The 24,330-nt window shown below is 40.1% G+C and overlaps 1 protein-coding gene across 3 annotated transcripts in view; it reads right to left on the bottom strand.

Annotated features, from left to right (window-relative positions):
* arhgef9a (Cdc42 guanine nucleotide exchange factor (GEF) 9a) overlaps positions 1 to 14,258 on the bottom strand; it is a 137,587-nt gene extending 123,329 nt beyond the window's left edge. The window contains exon 1 of one of the 3 annotated variants that reach the window (XM_052021116.1): positions 13,763 to 14,258. In XM_052021116.1, coding sequence (XP_051877076.1) covers positions 13,763 to 13,819 — 57 coding nt within the window. In that variant the 5' untranslated portion in view covers positions 13,820 to 14,258. The remainder of the gene's footprint in view (positions 1 to 13,762) is intronic. The other 2 variants (XM_052021118.1, XM_052021117.1) reach the window with 2 other exon arrangements.
* Positions 14,259 to 24,330: the final 10,072 nt, after the last annotated feature.

The raw sequence follows: 24,330 nt of genomic DNA, 5'->3' as shown, positions 1-24,330 counted from the left end.
TTAATCCAATTAAAATAAATTTGTTCATGCTTCTATTAAAATAACAGTAAGAGTTTTGATATGGGCACATTAAAAATTCATCTAATAACATTGGAAATCATTTCATCTTTTAATAGGTAAGTCAGAAAGCAACAAGGTGCTTTAATTTCAAAAGCCTCAAGATGGTGGCAGGAAGAGACTGAGGTGCGAACAGTGTTCTGGAAATTGATTGCATGATGCTGTTGATTTCAGCACCATGTAATCGAATAATGACTTATCTTGAAGTGAAGCGTGATACTTGGGTCAGTTTGCACCGCTCAGGAGGTTCTAATGGTCAGTGTGAATCACTTTTTCCACGCAAGAAGTGCATCAAGTGATGTCATTCACTGCACAAAATCAACAAGGAAATTAGACCCTGATGTTCCAAGGAAAGACCAGCATTGATCACACAAGGTATAGTTAGGTTTAACCAACATTGCACAGGGCTGGTACCCCACTAAGTCATGTTCTGTACTTACCTGCGTATGTTCCCATCACCCTTCCTCATCCCCCCACAACAGCACCAATTGCTCACCCACCAATCTCTTCACCTGACCCTCCAATCTCCTCACCTGACCCTCCAGTCCAACACACACCTGAGACACAGACCATAGACCTGGCCCCCCTGAACACCACTGCCCCAACCCTCCAGCACCCTGAGTTCCAACTCTCTGATTCCCCCCAGCAGCTAGAAACCTCCAAGGCAAACCTTACACACCTGCACCACCAGGCCCTGGCCACCTGAGAGCCAACCTGGCAACTTCCACCCCTTCTCTTGCCTCATTCTATGCCTTGATCTTCCAGTTGCTGATCCCACCCATTGCACCACCGCCATCACTCCCACCAATAGGTCCCAATTAGAAATCCAGCTGCTATTAATGGAAAACAAATAAAACTGCAGATGCTGAAATCTGAAACAAAAGCAGAAATGATGAATGAATTCAGCCACTCAAGTAGCACCTGTGGAAAGAAAAAACCTGTTAATGTTTTGGATCAATGACTGTTCTGAGGATGGTTCATTGACCTGAACCAGTAGCTGTTTTCTTTCCACAGATGCTGCTTGACCAGCTGAGTTCTTCCAGCATTTCTATTTTGTTCCAATGTCCAACCTCTCCATCACCCTGTCTCCAGATTTGGTTTCAGTCCCACATGGCATATTTATCTTCATATGTACACCTCAGGTGCTCCTGATGCTAACATCAACAGGGCCACATCCATAATAGCCATTGGCAAGTGCAACCACATTGCCCACCATTTAGGTGGACAATAGTTCCCAGGCCAGTATTCTATGGTTCTGTGGTCTTGAGTTGGGAAAGAACATATATTGCCATAAGGTATGATATTGCAGTCCTGTGCTCCTATTGAGAAGCATAAAGCAAAGCAGAAAACTCCAGGTCCACAGCCTGTGATATTCCATTTATTAAAATTATGGTTGAAAATTCCCTCTCACCAATTTCCTTTGGTGACTCCTACATTTGCAATTCGTTCTTGGGTTTCAACACCATGAGGATATAGGTAGGAGGAAGATGCAGAGAACTCAATGAGACTGTGGCTGACTGAAATAAAAATTTCAAAGGTGAAAATATAAGTAGCAGCAAATTCATCCATTATCCTTAGCTGTTTATATTCTTATTGATGTCTGATTTATTTGAATACTAAATCAATGGCTATCCAAGAAATCAGTTAAATTATTGTAATTGGAAAAGCTTTATGCTCAGAATAACCTTAAATGCAGATTGATGAAGCTTTTACATTCAAAATGGTTTAATCTCCTCTCTTGTACTGTCACTTACTGCTCTCCCCAGTTACATGAAAATATCAACGTTGTTTTATTCTAAAGCTCACATTGTACTCCACTGACCTCAAGCATGTTTGGGTCTATTTCTGGTTGACTGTAGTGAGACTTTAGTTGGAGTAATTAGTGCAGTGAATAGTATCAGCTAAGGTACCTTCCAAAATTGATGTGTGGTCAGCAGCCGTGACTGCCATCACATTTACACAGCTGGCACCTGGAGGACCCAAGCAAATCCTTCTATCACTCTCAACCCTCATGGCTCCCTTTAGTCTCTGAATTTAACTCATCACCAGAATCCTGTGACTGACTGATTATGAAGAATTGCAGACACTTAAGTGTCAGTGATTGAGTGGTAAACATACAGATGTGTAAATGGTACTGAAATCTAAAAGGGTACAATTAGATTTTTAATGTTTGTTGAAGCTGCCAAAATTTGTGCCTATTGTAGTCAGACCTTAATATTCAAACCTCTCTCAACAAGCCTCTGTCATAGCACCAAATGGATCTAATTCTGATTAAACTCACTCCAGTGGTAATTTGTGCAGTGCTCAGGATGTGTTCCCAGGTACAAGAGCACTGAAAGGGTTCGATATGGCATTATTTAGAGAGAGATGCTTTACTGACAGTGCACAGCTGGATTGCTGGCAAATTCCTGACACGGCAGCGTTGCCTCATGGCTTGGTGGAGAGAGTCTGGTTGTGAGGGCTGGTGTTGGGCGCACTGGGATTGCACTGTGCAGCCACAAGGCACTGAGGTGTGGGTCTCAAGGCCGCACCCTGATAGAGAGAAGCTGGGCAGTCCGTTAACTTAAATTATGACATAAGACCAACATCAGCAAGTTATTTAAACAATGAGTAACTAGTCACTGATTTGGAGCTTGTGATGAAAATAACACAGACCTTATCAGCACTCATCGTAATAATAGAGGAAATCTGACAACAACATCTGGAGTAAGCAGATAGAAATCCAACCACTGCAGTTAGTGATTCTTTGCTCCTTCACGGGGGCAGTGCTCTGCGGCTGTCTTGAACATAATCTGCAGAAATTCGTCAACTGGCAAAAATGTTAGGTTTCCAGGAACAATTCTTGCTTATGAGACCTGAAAATGTTGTTTTGCTGCATAAATTGTAACAATGTGTTTAATGACATATTAAATTGTATTAATTGATCCTTACACTTCTGGATGTAAAAATCTAATTTTGTGCACACAAATTGAACTTCCCTCTGATAAATATTTTGAAATTCTATACCTGCTTAAAATTTTAAAAACTATATTTTTTAATGTTTTAATATTACAACTTTTCCTTTATTCTCTGTGAAGGTTCTAAATTTTATTTCATAAGAATAGACAGGAGCAGAAGCAGGTCATACCGTTCCTCCAGCCTGCTCCACATTTCCATAAGATCACAGTTGATTTGATCTTTCACTTTAAATCTATTTTCTTCCCTGATCCCCATAATTCTCAATTCTCCCAAAGCTGAAGCCTGGCAGGAAAGATGAAATCTCCACCACGATTTCTAAGACCGTGGAGATTTCATATTTCCTGCCCAACTTCTTAGCACAGTGAATTTGTTACAGAGCACAAAATCCATGCCAATGAATGGATTTCTCATTTGAACTATTAAAGCAAAAACCCTAGAATCATTTCAGATATAGTTGGATACTTTAACTGGGTTCTGCAGTTGGCTGGTAGGTTGAACTATGGTGGGGCTGATTCACAACTGTCTCGTTGTGAGAATCCCTGAATGGTTTTCAAATTGTTTTAGGTGATTTTATAAATGGCAGTGAATAAATTGAATATTCATTTATAAATAAATTAATAAGAGAATGGTGAAGGCTGAAAGTAAAATGGTGTGCAAATTGTTGTATGTTGGAGGTGATAATAATGTTGGATAAAAGCCATGAGAGGTAGTCTAGTAAGTAAACTGTTAAAGCATACTGAAGTAATCAATTGTATTTAATGCATTTCTGAAGAATGATGAGATTGATTGGTATGGCAGAAAGTTGATGTTGTGCTGTTGTCCTATGAGAAAGTATTGTATGGCTGAAGGCGTTACCTCTTCTCGAAAATTAATGCAACAATCTATAATCCCTCAAGCAAATAAGTCAGGGCTACAGAGTTGGCTGGGAGTAGTGAAATGCTGACTGAGGAGGGCTGAGGCTGGGATGGAGCGGAGATGATGGCAGCGATCAGCTGATTTGCAGTACTGACAGGGCACATTTAAGGTTTCAATGTGGCAGTGACTGATCACAAGTGGACAACAGCCTCTCAGTCTGAATATGAATTTCAAATTCAGCCAAGTGTGTTTCAAACAACTACCTTGCTGGTTGTGGTCTTTATTGGTTCCTTTAAAGATTGCTTGTCAATCTGAATTTCCTACCAAAGGCTGCTTGGTGTTGGCCATAATCAAGCAACCCAATATCACAGATGTGGTTTTACATAGGCATTAGGACCACTTTTTGAACGTAAATGGCCTAATTTTCAATTTCCAGTGTGGGCCCTGGTGACATTATTTTGCCTTTATCAGTGCCGTGGGTGGTGTACTTTTGGTCTACAATGCTTCCCATTTATCGTAATAAGAGCATGATTTGTTTAATTCCTGAGAAATGGGTGCTGGCTGGTTGCATTTCTAGATCCATATGTCTTTAATTGATAAATATTAAGCTCATAAATCTGCTTCTGTTAGAACATAGGTACAATTTAACAAAATGAAAGAACCTTAATTTCTCTATTAACAAACAGATACATTTGATGTTAGAAGCTGTAAGGCTTTTAACTGCTCTGATTCCATACAGCAAGCCTTACATCTGATTTATTCCTGATGTATGGGTGGAAGAGTGGCAGGACTGGGGTAAAACAGCCTCGGATTATTACATGAATTTGGGCACTTGCTATGACATGACAAACATTTAATGAAAAAATTATTCTGAAGAATGGCTACGTGAATAAATTACTAGTGGCTAGAAGTGCTCTCTCCAACAACTTGAGAAGAAAGTGTTCTCTAATATCTTTGTTTCATTAGAGCCAGAAACAAAACAGATAAAAAAAATTAAGGGGAAAACTCATCTATTTCATATTTCAGAAAACCCAAAATAATCTATTTGAAAAATGATTGTTCAATCAAATGCCAGAGAGACAGCAACTTCAAGTTAAATGTATGGTTAAATACATATGAGACAGTTTTCATGTTACAGTTATGCACAATAATAGAATCCTGGAATCACAGAACTGTGCAGCACAGGATGCCACAGCCCTTCAAACCTGCAGCATCTATTTCAAAAAGCAATCCAATTTTCCCCCTTCAAATATTTCCCTCTTCAAATATTTATACAATTCACATTTGAAGGTTATTGTTAAAACTGTTTTCCCCACACTATCAGGCAGTACAGTCCAAATGCATACTAAATTGTTGCAGAGAAATCTTTTGCCCCTGGTTCTTTTATCAGTTACCTGTGCTTAGAGTGTTGTTTCCTAATATAATGATACCAAATAAAATTTATCAACAAGTTATGTGTTTATCTTTCTCTACTATATATTTGCACTGCAGATAGATTTCTAAAATTTCACATATTTGGAATGGGACATCATCTTGGTTTGAACATTTGATTTTTTTCCCATGTATCTCATTTGTGCTAAATGTGTTTTATAAGGGTTGTGGTCCATTTTATATCTTTTGATTATAAGTCTCACCCTTCAAATTTCCCTGGCATTGACAATTCTGGCTGTGAAGCACATTAAAAATTAATGGAGTTAATTTCCATTGAAGTATATATCTACACAGTTCATATACTGAAAATTAGAACTAATGGTCACATTCCCACAGTCATTATGCTAATCCTGTAATTGTTTATAGTATCACATTATGCAGAAATACCATTCAGTATCTGGTATAAATGTCTTAATTTGAGTGGCTATTACCTGCATCCCTTAAACTTTACTAGCTTAAACTATTTCTCCCCCAATCTCTCTTCCCTGCACCGGGAAGATATTTGTGACCTAGTAACATCTCTCCCATTTTTTGGCATGTGAATAAGTGTTGGTCAGTTTTTGGCCAAAGATAGTATCACAGGCAGGAATGAATTTGCTTCCAATACATACACATTTCAGTGCCATTCATTGATATCGCAAATACTACAAAGCCCAATGCCACTGATGGTCAAATAACAACTGAATAAATTTGTCTATTACTTACATAACTGTGTCATTGATGCTAATAGCATTTCTACCCAAATTACATTGCAGTGTTGAACTATATCTTGCTTTTAAAAATGGTGTATTAACACAGTATAAGTAATGTGCAAATTCATCCAGTGAGTTCATGAGTTCTGAATCTCCAAAACATGCTGATCGATCCAGTGTACCATTTGTTCTCAGCTTCATCCTCCCTTTCATTCAGAATAAATTGATGGATTTAACATTAATAATCCAGTAAAGTCAATCTGAGGGGTTTGGACTGGAACTTAATAGCATATGTATTCATTTACAAAGGAATATGTCAGCTTTGGCACATCTGGCAGCATGCTTGTCTGCATCAGAAGGTTCAAGGCCCAGTCCAGGCAGCTGAGCATGAAACTCTATGTTGATTCTCAAAGGGAGCACTGAGGGAGTTCTCTACTGTTAGAAGTGTCACTCAGGTGAGAGAGGAAAACAATTTTAAATTGATATAAATCCCACTCATGCTTGTAGTACATTGCTGGTGAAGATTTTATAAATTACACACATTTATTTATTTTTACATTACATTTGCTTTCTGTATCTCTTTTTCCCTTTTATAGTCCAATTTTTCTTTTGCCTCAATTTTTCTATCTGCAACTGATTTGCCTCTAAGCAGCCCTCCTCCTGCACTCCCCTTGATTCTTTCTCTGTCTTACATCTCATTGGTTAAGCATCATGGCACTCTTGCAAACTTGTATTTCCAACAGCTATGACACAAGTTATGGGACCAACATCCAGCTGTATGGAAGCACACTTGCCTGGTTCCTTACTTATCCAGCCAATCATAGGCAGAGAATCACCATTTAAAGAGACATCTAACTGATGTCGTGCATCATAAGAATCTCTAGTCAACATTTAATTTTATCTTTATATCCATTGTCTCACAATAGTTTTGTCAACAAGCCTCACTCAGAAATATTCTGCTCGCCTGCACTTGATCCTGATGGATGCACATGCTCACTCCTCTTGCAAGTGTGCACATATCTATTTAATTTTTATACACTTTCCTCATTAATTTAATAAGAGAGAGCTCCACCCTGACATACCTCAAGACTAATTCCCACCAATTAAGTCTTTCTGATGCTGCCTGACCTGGGGTGTTTTCCAGCATGTTGTTTTATTGCTGAATTCTGTATCTCACAGTTCCAGCATTGTTCTTTTTTTCATTCCTCTCACCTCTGATCTCATTCATCTCTTTCCATTTTCATCTCCTCCAGCAGATCACTTGCAATTACAGTCATAGATTATAGAGTCGTACAGCACAGAAATAGGCCCTCTGGTCACCAAATCCATGCTGACCATTTTGTCCACCTACACGAATCCCATTTGCCTGCATTGGGTCTGTATCCTTCTATGCCTTGCCTGCTTAGCTGCTTGTCTAAATGTTTCTTAAACGTAGTGACTACATCTGACTTCACCACCTCCTCTGGCAGTGAGTTCCAGATATTAACCACTCTCTCTGTAAAAAAACTTTTCCCTCAAATGCCCTTTAATACTCTTTCCTCTCACCTTAAACCTATGACCTCCTGTTTTTGATATCCTTGGTTTGGCAGCTGCTCTGCCCATGACCGCAAGAAACTGCAGAGAGTTGTGGACACAGCTCAGCACATCACAGAAACCAGCCTGCCCTCCATCGACTCTGTCTATACTTCTCGCTGCCTCGGTAAAGCAGCCAACATAATCAAAGACCTCACCCACCCCGGACATTCTCGCTTCTCCCCACTCCCATCAGGCAGAAGATACAAAGGCCTGGAAGCACGTACCACCGAGCTCAAGGACAGCTTCTATCCTGATTATTGAACGGTTCCTTTGTACAATAAGATGGACTCTTGCCCTCACAACCTAACTCGTTGTGACCTTACACCATATTGTCTACCTGCACTGCACTTTCTCTGTATCTGTAACACTTTACTCTGCATTCTGTATTGGTTTACCTTGTACCACCTCAATGAACTGTGTAATGAATTAATCTGTATGAACAATACGCAAGACAAGTTTTTCACTGTACCTCAGTACAAATGACAATAATAAAACTATTCCAATATCCCTACCATGGAAAAAGATTCTGACTATCTACCCCATCTACGTCTCTCATAATTTGATATCTCTCTATTAGGTCAGTTCACAGCCTCCTTCACTTCAGGGACCACAAGCCCAGTCTATCCAATCTCTCCCCAATCCAGGCAATGTCCTGGTGAATCTCCTCTGACTCTCACCAGCACAACCACATCTTTTTCATAGTGTGTCAACCAGAACTCCAAGTGTAGTCTAATCAATGTTTTGTAAAGTTACAGCATACCATCCCAACTTTTATATTCTATGCCCCAACCTATCAAAGCAAGCATACTATATGCCTTCTTCTCCACCCCATCTACCTGTGTTGCCACTTTCAGGGAACTATGGACTTATCTTTGCTGCTCTTCTTAAATAAAGGAACAACGTTAGCTCTCCTCCAGTCTTTTGGCACCTCACCTGTGGCTAATGAAGATGCAAAAATCTTCGTCTAGGTCCCAGTTATCTCATCCTTTGCTTTCCATAGCAACCTGGGATAGATCTCATCTGATCCTGGGGATTTATCAACCTTTATCTGTCCCATGACATCTAAGATCTCCTCCTGCTTAGTCCTGACCAGCTCCAGATTATCCACATATTCCTCCTTGCCCTTCTCCTTGGTGAATACAGATGAGAAGCATTCATTTAAGAACCTGCCCACATTATCTGGCTCCACACATAGCTTACCCTTTTGGTCCCTAAGGGAACTCACTCTTTCCCTGGCTATCCTCTTGGTCCTGATATAAAATTATTTGGGATTCTCCTGAATCTTACTTCCAAGGATATTTTGTGGCCCTTTGTGTCCTCCTAATTTATTTCCCTAAAGGCTCCCCTCACCCCAGTTGCCCATACATACCATATGTTTCCTCTGTTTTCCTGATAAAATATTTAACTTCATCCAAGGTTCTCTAATCTTGCCATTTTTGCCTTTCACCCTTACTAGAACATGCTGGCCCTGAGCTCTCACTAACCTTCTTTTAAAATACCCCCTCTTGTCAGCTGTTACTTTATCCATAAGCATTAGCTCCCAATCTGCATTTGCCATGTCCTCTCTTACGCAATTGAAATCAGCCTTCCCCAATTCAAGGCGTTAACTTAAGAACCAACCATATCCCTTTCCAAAACTACCTTGAAACCGAGAGAATTATGGTCACTGTTCCCAGGGTGTTCCCCTACTGACAGTGCCACTACCTACCCAGTTTCAGTTAAGATAAATCTGAGTACTGCCCCATGTCTAGTTGGATTCTTTCTACATATTATCTCTAAAAATGTTCTTGGATGCACTTAACAAATTCTGTCACATCTAAGCCCCTTGCACTAAGATAATCCCAGTCAATATTGGGAAAGTTACAATCCCCCACGACTACAACCCTATTGTTTTTACACCTTTCTGCAATATGCTTACACATGTGTTCCTCAAATTCCTGCTCACCATTGGGATGCTGATAGTGTAACCCCAGCAAGGTGATTGCCCCTCTCTTATTCCTAAATTCTACCCATATGGCTACTTAAGAGGCAATCTCTCCAAGATGTCCTCTCTAAGTAATGTTGTCATGTTCTCACTAATCAGTAATGCGATTCCCCTCCACTTTCACATTCCCATCTGTCACATCTGAGACAACTACACCCTGAAACATTAAGCTGCCAGTCCTGCCCTTCCCTCAACCACATTTCTGTGGTTGCAGTAACATCATAATTCCAAGTGCTGATGCATACCCTGAACTTATCAGACCTACCTGTGAGGATCCTTGCATTAAAGTAACTGAATTGAGTGTGCCAGCCCTCCCACGCTCCCTAAACTGCCTGTGTCTGCTCTGCCCACTGGATGTTTGATTTTTCCTACACATTTTTCTGCCTCACAGACAAGTCTGATGAGCTTAGAATATAGATCAGCACTTCAAATTATGATGTTACTGCACCACTACTCTGCCTTCCACACCAACCCCTATCCACCCACCAAATTAGTTTAAATCCTCCCAAGTACTGAGATTAATAAGCCTTCACCTCCCTCTCTCAGCCAACACCAATCTTGGTCTTCGCATATCAGACATCCCTTTGAGCCCTCCACACCTCCCTCTCCTCTAACTTAAAACAAGCTTGTTTTCTAATGTTCCCTCATTCTGATGAAGCCATTGACCCAAAAGATAACCCCGTTTCTTTCTCTCCACAGAAATTGTCTGATCTGCTGAGTATTTTCAGTGTTTTCCATTTTTTATTTAAAAAGATGACATGGTAAAGTTTAAAAAAAAATTGTAATGCCACAACTGTTAAGTTGTGCTGAAAAAATTGTTTTTAATATAGAGTCAAGATCCCAAATAACACCACAAGTATTAATTGTGTTCAGTTGTCAATCATTGCAAAACAAAAATCAGACAATGAAATTCTACTTTCCACTTTAGCTGAGATAATGGGTTTAATAGACAACTGAATAACACTGAAGGTCACTTCACAAACTTAAGAATGCAATGAAGTAACAAAAAATGTGTAGACTTCCTCATTGACATAGCAAGAATTTTCAATTAAGGTGCCTAGTATTGTTTCAAATACTATTGGTTTCCTAATTTCATATCATTTCGGGTAGATGCTATTATCAGAATGCATTAACAGTAGAGCACCTCAGTTAGACGACTCATTAAGACAGTGAATAGCAAAGCTATCAATATGAGGAAAGTTCTGGGTTTCTTCTCAGTCGGTGTCAAATTAAATGCTATCAAAAACACAATTTGATTTATATAGTATCTCTAACATTTTAAGATGTCCCAAGGGCTATTAAGACCCTATTAAAACCTAAAGACCCACACTCAGTGATTTAGGAACAGCTTCTTCCCCTCCGCCATCAGATTTCTGAATGATCCATGAACCCATGAACACTACCTTGTTATTCCTTTTTCCTTCTGCATTATTTATTTATTTTGTAATTTTAAGTGATTTTATGTCTTTGCACTGTACTGCTGCTGCAAAACAACAAATTTCATGACATATAAGTCAGTGATAATAAACCTGATTCTGATTCTGACACACAATCAGGCTAAGCATGATGACAAGCTAAAGAGAAAGACTGGACAAGTAACCAAAGGTTCTTCAATGAAGTCAGTCACATGGAGGTGCTTAAACAAGGAGGGACTCACAGGGACATTTAGGAAGGGAATTCAAGAAGCCTTGGAACCAGTCAATTGAAGGTACTGATAGAGTAATAGAAATCTAGCACGCACAAGAGGTTGGGATTAGATGAGTTCAGAGATCTTGGGAGGATTATAAGTGCTATCTGCTGAAGCAGAGACAGAGTGTTACAATTTTCACTAGGTGCTCAGGGTTAACAGAGGACAACATAGCCAGTGTTCTCAATCACTATCTACATATCTGCTGATGTCACACACCTTACTAAGAATTAATGAGGTAGGTTGTCAACGGATTGGATATAAAGCTGGCCTCACAAACTATTCGCCCCTGTACAAGACTTTCACATTCATTGAAATCAATGGAAATTTAATCAGGCCATTTCTATAATCAGCAGCCAATTCTCAACACCACATGAAGAAACATCCGTTTCCATATACAGGCCATATTCTCCATAAACATGGAGAAAGGCCACTGGCATGTGATACCAGCAGATGATCAAGATGATTGATCTGTAGCTGAGCAACAGAAAACACCATCAGGAATGGAGGAATAGTGTCTTGAAAATTGTCAGGAAGAAAAATAGAAAATATTTTTTTCTCCAAAACTTTGATTTCTTCCTTAGTGCAACTATTATATTTTTATTTGGGATTCTTTTAGTTTTTTTTGGCAAGCACTGGTCCATTTAAAATTAACAGATTAATAACTGTATTAAAATAGAAAAGAGAAAAAAAATTGATGCAACTGAATGACTATCAATAGAAGTTTCTATCTTTTTTTATAAACCTCAAACTTTACCAAGAAATAAAATACTGATTGAGTTCAGCAGGGGTTAAGTATTTCACATCTTGCAGCTGGAGGTTATGAGTTTTAAGCCCACACTCAGTTCCCTCATCTGGATGATTTCTGCCTATTAATATTAGCCTGCTAGACAGAACACTCCATGGGAAATAGAAAGACTCTTTTTTGGAAGAGGACAATGGGCTTGAGCCAGGCCTCCAGGCCTCCGATTGGTTGATTGCAAAACCGATTCAAAAATGTTTCTGGGAGTAACTTACAGCCAGAGTGACGCACCCACCAATCCAGTGTAAGATGTGTGAGGAGGCAAGCTGCCTCTGAAAAGGAAAAAAAGTAATTACGGAGAGGAAATAAAATTAAGGAAATTTCTTCGTCCCCTTCCTTAAGGCTTGCACTAAGAAAGTCCAGGTAATTTATTGTCTTACAATGCACCTAAATACTATTGGTTTCCCAATTTCCAATCAATAATACTGTCTTTTAAAAATTCCTATCATGAAAAATCAGCAAAGCCTACAAGCCACGATAGGTGAGATTTAATTAGTTAACAAATTATTTTGTTAGTAATCATTATTGTCCAGACTTGATACTCTTATCGTTCACCTTGGTTAAAAGATGGCAGGGCAGAGGCCTGCCTTTTGCTCCTTGACATTTCTTTACAGATCTCATGAATCATGACCGGACCTCCTCCGTGTGCTGACTAGATGATATTTTTAAACACATCTCATGTCCCTTCAGTCACAGGGTCCCTAGTAATAGCCCAGAAGGTGAATTATGTATGTGGTTCTTGTTAGTGGTGGGAGGCAAATTGTTTATGGAGGTGGTTTACAAAAGCCAACACATAATTTGCCAACCCTTATTCATTTTTTAAAAAAGTGTAATGAAAAAGCATGTTTTAATTTTCGAAGGATACAAGCTTGGCATATTGTTGAATATCAGTTTCAGGCCAAACATTAAAAATGGCTGAAAGAAAATGCAGATCATTATAAATTCTACCAGAATAATTTAGTCAAAATACAAAGGAAATGGCACAAAATAAGGTCTGATTTTTTTTCATAGTTTCAAAAGTAACCAAAAATAGATGAACAAAGCTGTGTCATGCTGTTTTACAGAAATAGCATCAACTGAAATCATTTGATTAAGACTGCAAGAACAGATTTGCCTCAGGGTTTGTCTTAATCTACGATGGTTTATTAACTCTCTCAGGGCTGAAACATTATGTCCTTCATCCACTCTGCACAAGATAAGGCCAGCATTTGCAATGTGAGATTTCCCCAGGATTCACAACATAAACAAATCTGCCTTATTATATATGAAACGCACTCCAAAAATATCAATTCCTTTACAGATAACAATTTATTTTGAAAAAGCATGCTGACCATATTGAAATATGCTGTTTAGAAGACCATCAATCCACCAGCAAATTCATTGGTGAAAATAATATTGTCATACAGAAAATATTTCTTGAGAATGCCCTGTATATTTTTCTTCATGTTTTAACGTCCACATTGATATCCTTCAGCCAAAACTGCTCATAAGCTGCACACGTACATACACACACACTTTCTCTCTCTCTCCTCTCTCACACACACACACACACACACACACACACACTCATACTAGCTTTCAGTAATACACAGAGCATCAATAATTACTTGCTAGAAAATTCTACAGAGCGCAGATTCTAATACTGGAAAAACCTCCCTAAAGCGCTTTACTACTTTATGTAAAAAATACACAAGATCTTCCCAACAAATAACTAGACTTACAGGCATATTAAAGACAAGACACGACAAAAGATTAGGTAGATAATATACCAACGTCATTCATATCACTGCAGGGCCATACTGTAGCTGTGCCTCTGAAGCGCTGTGTCACCCAATAGCTCAAGAGTCATCCATTAACGTGTGCCGAGCAGGAACATTAAAATTACATTCACCAGCACCAACACTACGATAATGGCAAATACAACAATGGTCTGTATATCCAAGGTCATGGTGCAATGCAGGAGACTGTAGTACTCAAGATGCGGATCTGGCAGACTCTGTGGTGTCAACCTGGGCTCTGAACTAAAATTGTCCAGCAGATCCACCATGCCAGATGAGATTTCTTCTTCCCTTTCTAATTCATTCCATTCCAGCTGATTGCAGCATCAGTCTCAAGTGCTTCACTTGCACTAAATTCTTTGCAAAAACCCATTCGGCAGAGATTACACGTCACACTGTATGTAGATAAGAAAGAGAGAGTGCCAGTTTCTGAATAACAGCCCCGTGAGCAGTATCTCACAGTGTGAGGCAACAGCTGAGGCGGGCGTCGCATGCTAATCACTCAGTGACCAAGTAAGCAGGAATGCAGCTGCCAATCATCTATGAAAAGGTAATGTCATGAATATTTAGTTGTCACATATCAGACAGCATTAGAGAGGGGAGGGGTTTGATGGGAATATTTAACAATATGGTAAAAATGTAAAGCACCTTAAATGTCACCGGAACATTTCAGTGTATTTGCTTACTTTCAAAATGCAAACAATCATCACCATGTTAACTCTTGAAGACCCATGAAAAATATATTACCAGAAGTATGATATTTCTTGTGGAAAAATATATTACCAGAAGTAACATTTCCTTGAGGAAGCATCGACGCAGCTGTTTTTGCTTGCTGTACAAACTCGATAAGTTCCCGTGATAACCCAATTAGTAAAGCAGACTGTATCAGTCAGGCAGACCAGAAGGTCTCAGGTTTGATTCAGGGTCTGTACAAAATTATCTAATCTCAGCTGGGGCAGCAGTCATGAAAATATAATTGGCTTTAGCCCCCTTAGGCTAGGGCAGAAGAGATTCGGTCTGGGTTTGCACAACTGATTTCTGTCCAGAAACAGTAAAATGTGTACGGGCGAACACCTGGCAGGGAAGGGAATGTGCTTGGTAACTGGCGACTGTTTTCTGCAGAGATCCACTGATTCAGTTCGTGCTGCCCGATAAACCAGTTACTGAGGTAATACGGGTGTGATGGGTGGGTGTGTCTGACACCTGGGGAATTCTTGCCCTGAGGGTGCTAGTACTTTAAAAGAAGTGATCAAAATTAGAACTGATTTAATAAGCCAAATGAAAGAAAAATGTATTATGGCCTCATAAGTCTTTTCTACTCAGCTGCACTAAATGCAGATAGGGGAAAAAATCATAAATGAATTGTACTCTTAATCATAATAGAAAAAGAATAAGCATATGGTGCACACACATGTTCACTTTCTCTCTCACACCCACTCAGTCACCCACTCCTAAATTTAGGGAAATAAACCCTCACTTACTAATAACAATTAATGCAGCAAGACTATTGTTCCATGTGAATAAATCAGAGGCCAGAACCATCCTCTACCAACATCCTCATGGATACACTTTGTGGACAGTGGTCAGACACCTTTAATTGCTAGCCGAAAGAAACTATATCAATGTGGCAACAAATGGACGATGCATGAATTGCTCTTTATGCCTTTTCCAATTTTAATCACAAGACCACTGATGCTGATTTCCCTTTCAGTTGCTTTATAAAGATGTTTCCTAGTCCATTTTCAGGAGAATGACTGAGATTCTCATTTGCTTGGATGTGAGACCATTCCAATATTATTATGAGGATTACTACAGAGAGTGGAGAGAAATACGAACCATATTTTTTGGTAATTACTTTAAGATCTTGGATCTGAGGCAAGCCAAATACGCTTTGAGGTTTTTTTTTCTCTTTTGTTTGACAAAATGCAAACTTGAAACTGAGGCAGGAAGACCTCACCAACATCCTTGAAAGTAAACACAGCCTGAAAGTTCCTTTCTAGCCCTTGAACTCCAATAGCCACATTCACATCCTATCCAATCTTGAATAACATGGTCCCAAGAGGTAGCATTGGAATGCTGGAAACTCACCATCATTTCATTGATCCTGCAGACTGTGTGGGATTACCAGCAGACTGACACAAACCACACTCCACAATCTCCTACTTAGAACATGCCCCCAGGGAAATGTCTCAATTTACATTGCACCATTGGAAGCAATGCCTCCCCTGCCTAATCACTACCATCTCAAGGCAACTCAGCAGCAAATTTGGCCATACCACCTGCACTGTAAGAATATTTTTTTTAAAAAACTGACTGCATACTTTCTATAGCAAATATGAGGAGCCACAGATAAATTTTGAAGTATCCAGGCTTACCTTCAACTGAATCCACCAATCCCTGGTGGTTTGAAACCATTCCTTTTAAAAATTGTGCTGTGAAAATTTTCATACTTACGCTCAGCAGCTGGGGAGAGATGGAGATGTCCTACAATCTCAGCCTTGCCTGCTTATTTGTGCTCAGGATTTAACTCAAATTGACTACCTACGTTTTCTGGGACCATGTCTCCCTTGTGTTACATGTCATCTCCTACAGAAATACTGTATGTGCTGATCAAGTAATGTCAGTAGCAAGTACTTCCCTGAAACCTGTGAGTCAGGGTATTTTCCCTGCGTATTGTACTGACAGAAACATTCAGGTACTGATTTTGATAAATGTTGGCAAAAGAGTTGTCCTCTACAAGCTTCCACTGAAGTGAATTTGGGGAACAGAGCTGCCGGAAAAGGGCTAAAGTGGCAAAATAGGGGTTGATAGAAGGATAAAGGCAAAATCAAGAGATATTAGTTAGGAAGGAATAGTACAAAATTTACTATCATATCTCCACTTTTCCTTCTCTGTTTCAGAGAGAAACAATCCCACATAACTGAATGTGACCGAGTGCTTCCACCTCCTCATGAATGTAGAATGTAGAAGAATACAGCACAGTACGGGCCCTTCGGCCCATGATGTTGTGCCGAACTATATGAACACCTCCTCCACGATCAAACTAACCCTTCCCTCCTGCACAGCCTATGTCCTTCCATTTTTCTTACTTCCATGTGCCTATCTAAGAGCCTTTACAAGGTCCCTGAAAAACACAATGATGCTGGAGGAACTCAGCAGGCCAGGCAGCATCCGCGGAGAAAAGCAGGTGGTGAACGTTGACCGCCTGCTTTTCTCCACGGATACTGCCCGGCCTGCCGAGTTCCTCCAGCATCATCGTGTTTTTCATCTAGATTCCAGCATCTGCAGTCCTTAGTTTCTCTGTTAAAGGTCCCTATTATAATCAGCCTCTACGACCACCCCTGGCAGTGCATTCCAGGCACCCACCACTCTCTGTGTAAAGAACTTACCTCTGACATCTCCCCTGAACATACCTCCACTGACCTTAAACGGATGTCCTCTGGTATTGGCTATTCCCACACTGGGGAAAAGGTGCTGGCTGTCCACTCTATCTATGCCCCTCATAATCTTATACACCTTTATTAAGTCACCTCTCATCCTGCGTTGCTCCAAAGAGAAAGCCCTAGCTCACTCAACCTTTCCTCATAAGACATGTTCTCTAATCCAGGCAGCATCCTTGTAAATCTCCTCTGCACCCTCTCTAAAGCTTCCACATCCTTCCTATAATGGGGTAACCAGAACTGAACACAATACTCTGTGTGGTCTAACCAGAGTTTTATAGAGCTGCAACATTACCTTGCAGCTCTTGAACTCAATCCCACGACTAATAAAGGCCAGCACACCATACGACTTCTTAACAACCCTATCAACTTGCGCAGCAACTTTGAGGGATCTATGGACTTGGATCTTAAAATCCTTCTGTTTCTGCACACTGCTGAGAATCCTGCCATTAACTTTGTACTCCACCATTATGTTCATTCCTCCAGACTGTATTACTTCACATTTTTCTGGATTGAACTCTATCTGCCACTTCTCCACCCAACTCTGCATCCTGTCTATATCCTGCTGTAACCTACGACAACGTTCTACACTATCCACAAGCCCTCCAACCTTTGTGTCTTCCGCAAACTTACTAATCCATCCTTCCACTTCCTCATCCAAGACATTCATAAAAATCACAAAGAGTAGGGGTCCCAGAACAGATCCCTGCAGAACACCACTAGTCACCAACCTCCAGGCAGAATATCCTCCATCAACTACCACCCTCTGCCTTCTGTGGGCAAGCCAATTCCAAATCCCTGCAACCAAGTCTCCATGGATCTCATGCCTCATGACTTTCTGGATGAGCCTACCATGGGGAACCTTGTCAAACGCTTTACTCAAGTCCATATACACCACATCCACTACTCTACCTTCATCTATTTGTTTTGTCACCTCCTCAAAAAACTCATTTAGGCTCGTGAGGCATGACCTGCCCCTCACAAAGCCACGCTGACTATCCCTCTCCAAATGCTCATAAATCCTGTCCCTAAGAATCCTCTCCAATAGCTTTTCCACCACTGACGTAAGACTCACTGCTCTATAATTCCCAGGATTATCCCTATTATCTTTCTTGAACAGGGGAACAACATTTGCCATCCTCCAATCCTCTGCTACCACTGCTGTGGCCAGGGAGGATGCAAATATCATCATCAATGCCCCAGAAATCTCTTCCCTCGCCTCCCATAGTAACCTGGGGTATATCCCATCTGGTTCGAGGGACTTATCTATTCTAATATTTTTTAGAAGTTCCAACACTATGTCTTTCTTAACTTCAACGTACTCCAGCACGTTAGCCTGTTCTACGCTGACCTCACATTCGTCAAAGCCTCTCTCCATTGTGAAAACTGAAGCAAAGTATCCATTAAGGACCTCCCCTAACTTCTCCACTTCCAGGCACATGTTTCCCCCTTTATCCCTGACCGATCCTACCCTCACTCTAGTCATCATCCTGTTCCTCACGTACGTGTATAATCCCTTGGGGTTTTCCTTAACTCTACTCTCCAAGCCCTTCTTATGTTCCCTTCTAGCTCTCCTAAGTCCATTCTTAAGCTCCTTCTTGGCTACCTCATAATTCTCAAGAGCCCTGCCTGATTTTTGCTTCCTAAATCTTAAGTATGCTTTCTTCTTCCTATTGACTAAATATTTCACCTCTCTTCTCAACCATGGTTCCTTTATCCCACCATCCTTTCCCTGTCTCAGTGGGGCAAACCTATCCAGAACCCCATGTAAGTATTTCCTAAACAGCCACCACGTTTCTTCTGTGCATTTCCCTAAGAACATCTGTTCTCAATTTACGCTCCCAAGATCCTACCAAACACTGTTGTAATTAGCCCTCCCCCAGTTAAAAACTTTCCCATATCATCTGCTCCTATCCTTGTCCATGGCTATGCAAAAGATCAGGGAGTTGTGGTCACTATCTCCAAAATGCTCACGCACCAAGAGGTCTGACACCTGACTAGGTTCATTGCCTAGTACTAGATCCAGTATGGCCTCTGCTTGAGTCGGCCTGTCCACATACTGTGTCAGAAATCCTTCCTGGACACTCCTAACAAATTCTGCCCCACCTAAACCTTTTGCACCAAGGAGGTGCCAATTAATATTAGGGAAGTTGAAGTCTCCCATGAAAACAACCCTGTTATTTTTGCTCCTTCACAAAATCTGCTACTTATCTGCTTCCCAGTGTCCTGGTGGCTATTGGGTGGCCTATAAAATACTCCAAATAGAGTGATCGCTCCCTTCCTGTTTCTAACTTCCACCCACACTGACTCTGTAAATGATCCCTCCACAACATCCTCCCTTTCTGCAGCTGTGACACTATCTCTGATTGGCAATGCCACTCCCCCCCCCCCACCCCCACTTCTTTTACCTTCCTCCCTATCCCTTTTGAAGCATCTAAACCCCGGAACATCAAGCAGCCAATCCTGTCCTTGCGATAGTCAAGTCTCTGTAATGGCCACAATATCGTAATTCTGCATACTGATCCATGCTCTGAGTTCATCACCCTTATTCTTGATATTTCTCACTTTAAACTAAAGACAAACAAATTATTTCATTTCTTATGAAACTGCACTTGCACCCTCTGCTTATTGCTACTTGTTATTGGTCAAATTACCAGAAGTACTGATTTTCCCTTCGCTTTGGAGATCAAAAGACAAAAGTGCAGAGGAAGGGAATTAAAATTTGCACACAAAAATGACAGATAAGAAAAACCAAGCTGTGAGAACAAGAGTACAGATAAGTAGCTCACTTGTCTTGATTCTGACCCTGCTATCTAATGGTTCAGAAGAGGAGTTAATGAAGACATATGGTGCATGGAAGAAGAGCAGCCATTCCTTGGCACGATTCCCAGAGGTCAGCACTGAAGCAAGCCTACCAGAAGGTGGATCTAATATTCAGACCACTGTTGACTGTCATGGGCTGCATCTTAACTATAAGCAGGAGGGCACTGTTTTGCATCCTGCTTTTTGCTGGCGAGGATCCCATGATAACATTTTGTTGGGGAAGTATGGTAAGGCCTACAGAAAGTGTATTAATGTACTAATGTATTTACTATTATAATATATGCATTAATACATGTATCATAATACATAATGTATATATTATTTTTAAAGTATGTATATATTATAATACTACCAGTTGATTGATAACATCAGCCAATCAGACTGTTCTTTAATATTAGATATCAATGTATGCGTTATTATAACGCTTCTTTCCCACAGCATGACACAATATGATTGGAACAATTGGCACAAAGGTTCAGAGAGAAAGATAGAAAGACAAGAATGAACTGGATTTTTGAGATTCAATCATTTGCCTGCACCTTCCAAGTTAGATATTAGGTGCTAATTCAGATGATTATCCTCCAAAAGCTGAGGAAATTTTCTATATGGGATTGTTTTAACTCATGCACCTAACTCATCCAGAACAGCTGTGGAAATCATTAAAAAAATGAAAATGCTATTTATCGAGATTTCTGTGGCTAGCCCAACCAAGGTACTGTGGATGAACATGTCCCTAATAGAAAGTAGTACCCTATTTACCACTCATTAAAATCTAGCTTCTACCTGTTCGAGATGACAATTCTGTTTCCTGTCTTCTATGATGTTAATTCAAATCAAATGTTAATTCCACCATATCCTCAGAGATGGTACACATTTTTAGGGTCAAAGAATGGACCTTCCATTGTTATTAGAGCTGGTCTGATGGTTAACTATAGCTGATTGGTGTCTTTGTAAAATGGAACTTTGCATAGAGATATGCTAAGCTGTACTTTAGGTTGCCTAGGTTACCCCCATCTTGTAAAGTATTTCTGTGTTTCTTCAGTTAATGCTGAAATACCTCATTCATTAGATCAGAGATGTCAACAAATGTGAAAAACAGTTATTTGCTGGTGGGTCAATGTTCGTAAATTGCTCAGAAATGTAGAATGTGCATGCTTTGATGATTTTCTGTATTTGATATTTCTGTGTTTCATGATGGTTTGGTAAATCAGAACTAACCAATTATCTCTGCTTTGAATGGGGTTTACATACTTCGGTTATTTAGGGGTTTAGAAGGCACAATTAATCCAGTTCCCAGCTGATCACAGGACTTTCTATTTTTAAGGTTTCTTTTCAAAAAAGCACGGGTTCCCTCCCTCAGCTTTCTCTGTACTGTCCATGCTGACCCTTCACAAGATTTTTCTCACTCAACTGATACCCTCCAGTATCTCTCTCAGGTGGTCATTCTTTACATGTATAGTCAGTAATAAATGACATCAGCCTTTCTGGTGGCAGTACATCGCACAGCAAAATCCTTTCCTCACAGAATACACACCTTTGCACATTCCAGGAGAAGTTACTGTTTATAATTCAACAGCAGAATTTTCCCATCCTTGGTGAACGATGTGAGGGAAAATGATAGCATCCATTTGAAAGAGACTTATTCACCACAGTTCATGAACTGATCCTGGTCCATTCCTCCCAATGGACAGACTTACTTTCTGCAGTATTTACGATCTGAGCTATCGAGGCTGCAGCAATGTAAATTCCTAATAGGTAAGACTAAATTTGTCAAACATCCCTTCTCCTAAAGAGACATTCGAGCTGTATGCAAATTTCATCCTATAGTGCAACACCTATCTGAGGATTTTGGAACAAAAATTTGCTGGTGCTGAAAGTACAAAACAAAAAAAAATTGTGAAAGCACACCGCAGATCAGGGAGAGAAACAGAGGCAACATTTTGGGTCAAGGACACTTCATCACAACTGGAAAAAAATAACAAGCATCCTTTAATATGCCAAGAGGAGGAGCAAAGAGAAAACAGAGAGATTGTCAGTGAGAGAATGCAGACCAAAGTGGTCAAGGTAATAAATGGCAGTTGGAGACTTAAAAAAATAAAAAGAAAGGTACAGCCACATCTGTGGAGAGAGATTAAAAAAGAAAGGGTTAGCTGAGAATGTTAAATTCAGCATTAAGTATTTATGCCTGTAATGTACCCAGATGAAAGATGTGATGTTTCTCAAACTTACATTGGGCATCATTGGAGCAATATACAGGCTAAAGTTGGAGGTGTCAAATTAAGAGTGGCATGGTGAATTAAAATGGCAGAAGACCAAAGCTCTTATGGACTGAATGGAGGTGTTTTCAAAGAGGACACCCAGTCTGTGGTTGCTTACTTCAATGAAAAGGAACCCACATTGTGAACACTGAGTGCATTATACCAGATTGAAAGAAGGACAGCTTCTTCACCTGGAAGGACTGTTTGTGTCCCTGGAGAGTGGGAAGGGAAGAGGTGATAGGACAGGTATTGCATCTCCCATTTTTGCATGGGAAAGTCCCATAAGAAGATAAGTTGTTGGTAGAGACAGAGAGTAGGCAGGGAGTCACAGAGTGAACAGTGCCTTTAGAATGCTGGAAAAGGAGGAGAGGAGAAGATGTGTCTGGTGCTTGAATTCTGTGGAAGGTTGCAGAAATTATGACAGATGAGCACCATTGACAGGGTTCTTAACTACAGCTCCTCTGTTTCCCACTCTTCTGATCTCATTCTCCTCAACTCCAGCCACAGTAAGGGTTGGGTAGTCCTTGCTATCAGCTTTCACCCCAGCAGCCTGCGCATTCAACAGTGCCTACATAGGGAGACAAGTATCTGCATATGTCTATATTGAGCTCCAAAATTATTTTCAAATATCTGTCACTTCAGAACATTACATCAAATGGACAGTAGTCCATCATTCTTGGAAGAAGGATCGCTATGCCTGCACTAGATACAGACCCTGAAAACAGATGTGGAATAAAAAGGTTATTTACTTCAATGAATTTGGAAAGGAAATACTACCTAACAGTGCAATGTATCTTGCTAACAGTCCCCCGACTGTTTCATTCAGTGAACTGCCTGCTCCACATATATTTCTTACAAAAGCCAAGCCCGCAATAAAAATATTTTGATAGGATGTTGCCGTTATTTTTTGCAAGCAATTGGAATATCTCTACAGAAGAGAGGTTTGACAAAGTTTGTGTTAGACTTCATGTTCATTGTAGCTTATACAGACCCAAGAGGGCATCCCTTCAGGATACAAAGTAGAAATGCCAGTCTTCCCAGTGACACATCTTTGAAATTCTCATATTCTTCATATAGAAATTGCTTTTGGGATGTGGGTGACACTGAGAAAGAACAGAAGAAGCTGCACTTCAAGAACAATTTTTACAATCTTGGGACATCCCAAAGAGGTTGACAGCCCTGTAAGTACTTCTGATGTGTTTTCACTGTTGTAAAATAGGGAAAAGTTTGTGCTGTGCAATCCCACAAACTACACTGTGCTAATTACTGTATGTGTTTTACTGATTTCAGAAACAAATATGAGCAAAATTTGCAGTTCCTCTGATTGGATTAAAAGTCAAGCATAATGTGTGGGGCTGGATTCCCATGTATTCCAAACTGCAAAAGAACATAGATTCTCTCCCCTGAAGGACAGCCAAAAACTAATTTGTTTTATGTAAATATCCAGCTCATTTAATGATTACTTCTGTTTTCTTATAATGACCAAATAACTTGCTATGAATACAATATGAATTTACAATCTCTAGGGAGCCAATCTATACCCAAAACAATTTCAGAACCATCTTTAGCTTTTTATTGAAATGCCACTTAATAATATCTTGTGACATATGCATTGAGCTTGGCAATCACTGGGCACATGCTCCCTCTATGTCTAACCAGTAAGACAACTCTTCTGCTTGTGCAATAAGATGCACCTTCAGGCAAAATCCCATCCTGGGGAAAGGCATCACTGTCAAGGGATAGATGATAGATGGAAAGAAAGAAATTTCATTCATCTAGTTCCCCTTTCAAACCTTCAGGAGGTCTAAAGCACTTTACTGACAATGAACTATTTTTAAAGTGTAGTCACTTGTTATTGAAGGCAAACATAGCAACCAATTTATGCTCAGTAGGGTTCCACAGATGTCAATGAAATAAAGGATCAGAAATTGTTTTTATCTCAAATGTTGTTGCTTGAGGGGTACTGGAAGAATGGGCCACTTCGTCTACA

Source organism: Pristis pectinata, chromosome 8, assembly GCF_009764475.1.
Source record: "Pristis pectinata isolate sPriPec2 chromosome 8, sPriPec2.1.pri, whole genome shotgun sequence".
Lineage (NCBI taxonomy): Eukaryota > Metazoa > Chordata > Chondrichthyes > Rhinopristiformes > Pristidae > Pristis > Pristis pectinata.
This window is presented reverse-complemented; position numbering and strand designations above follow the sequence as displayed.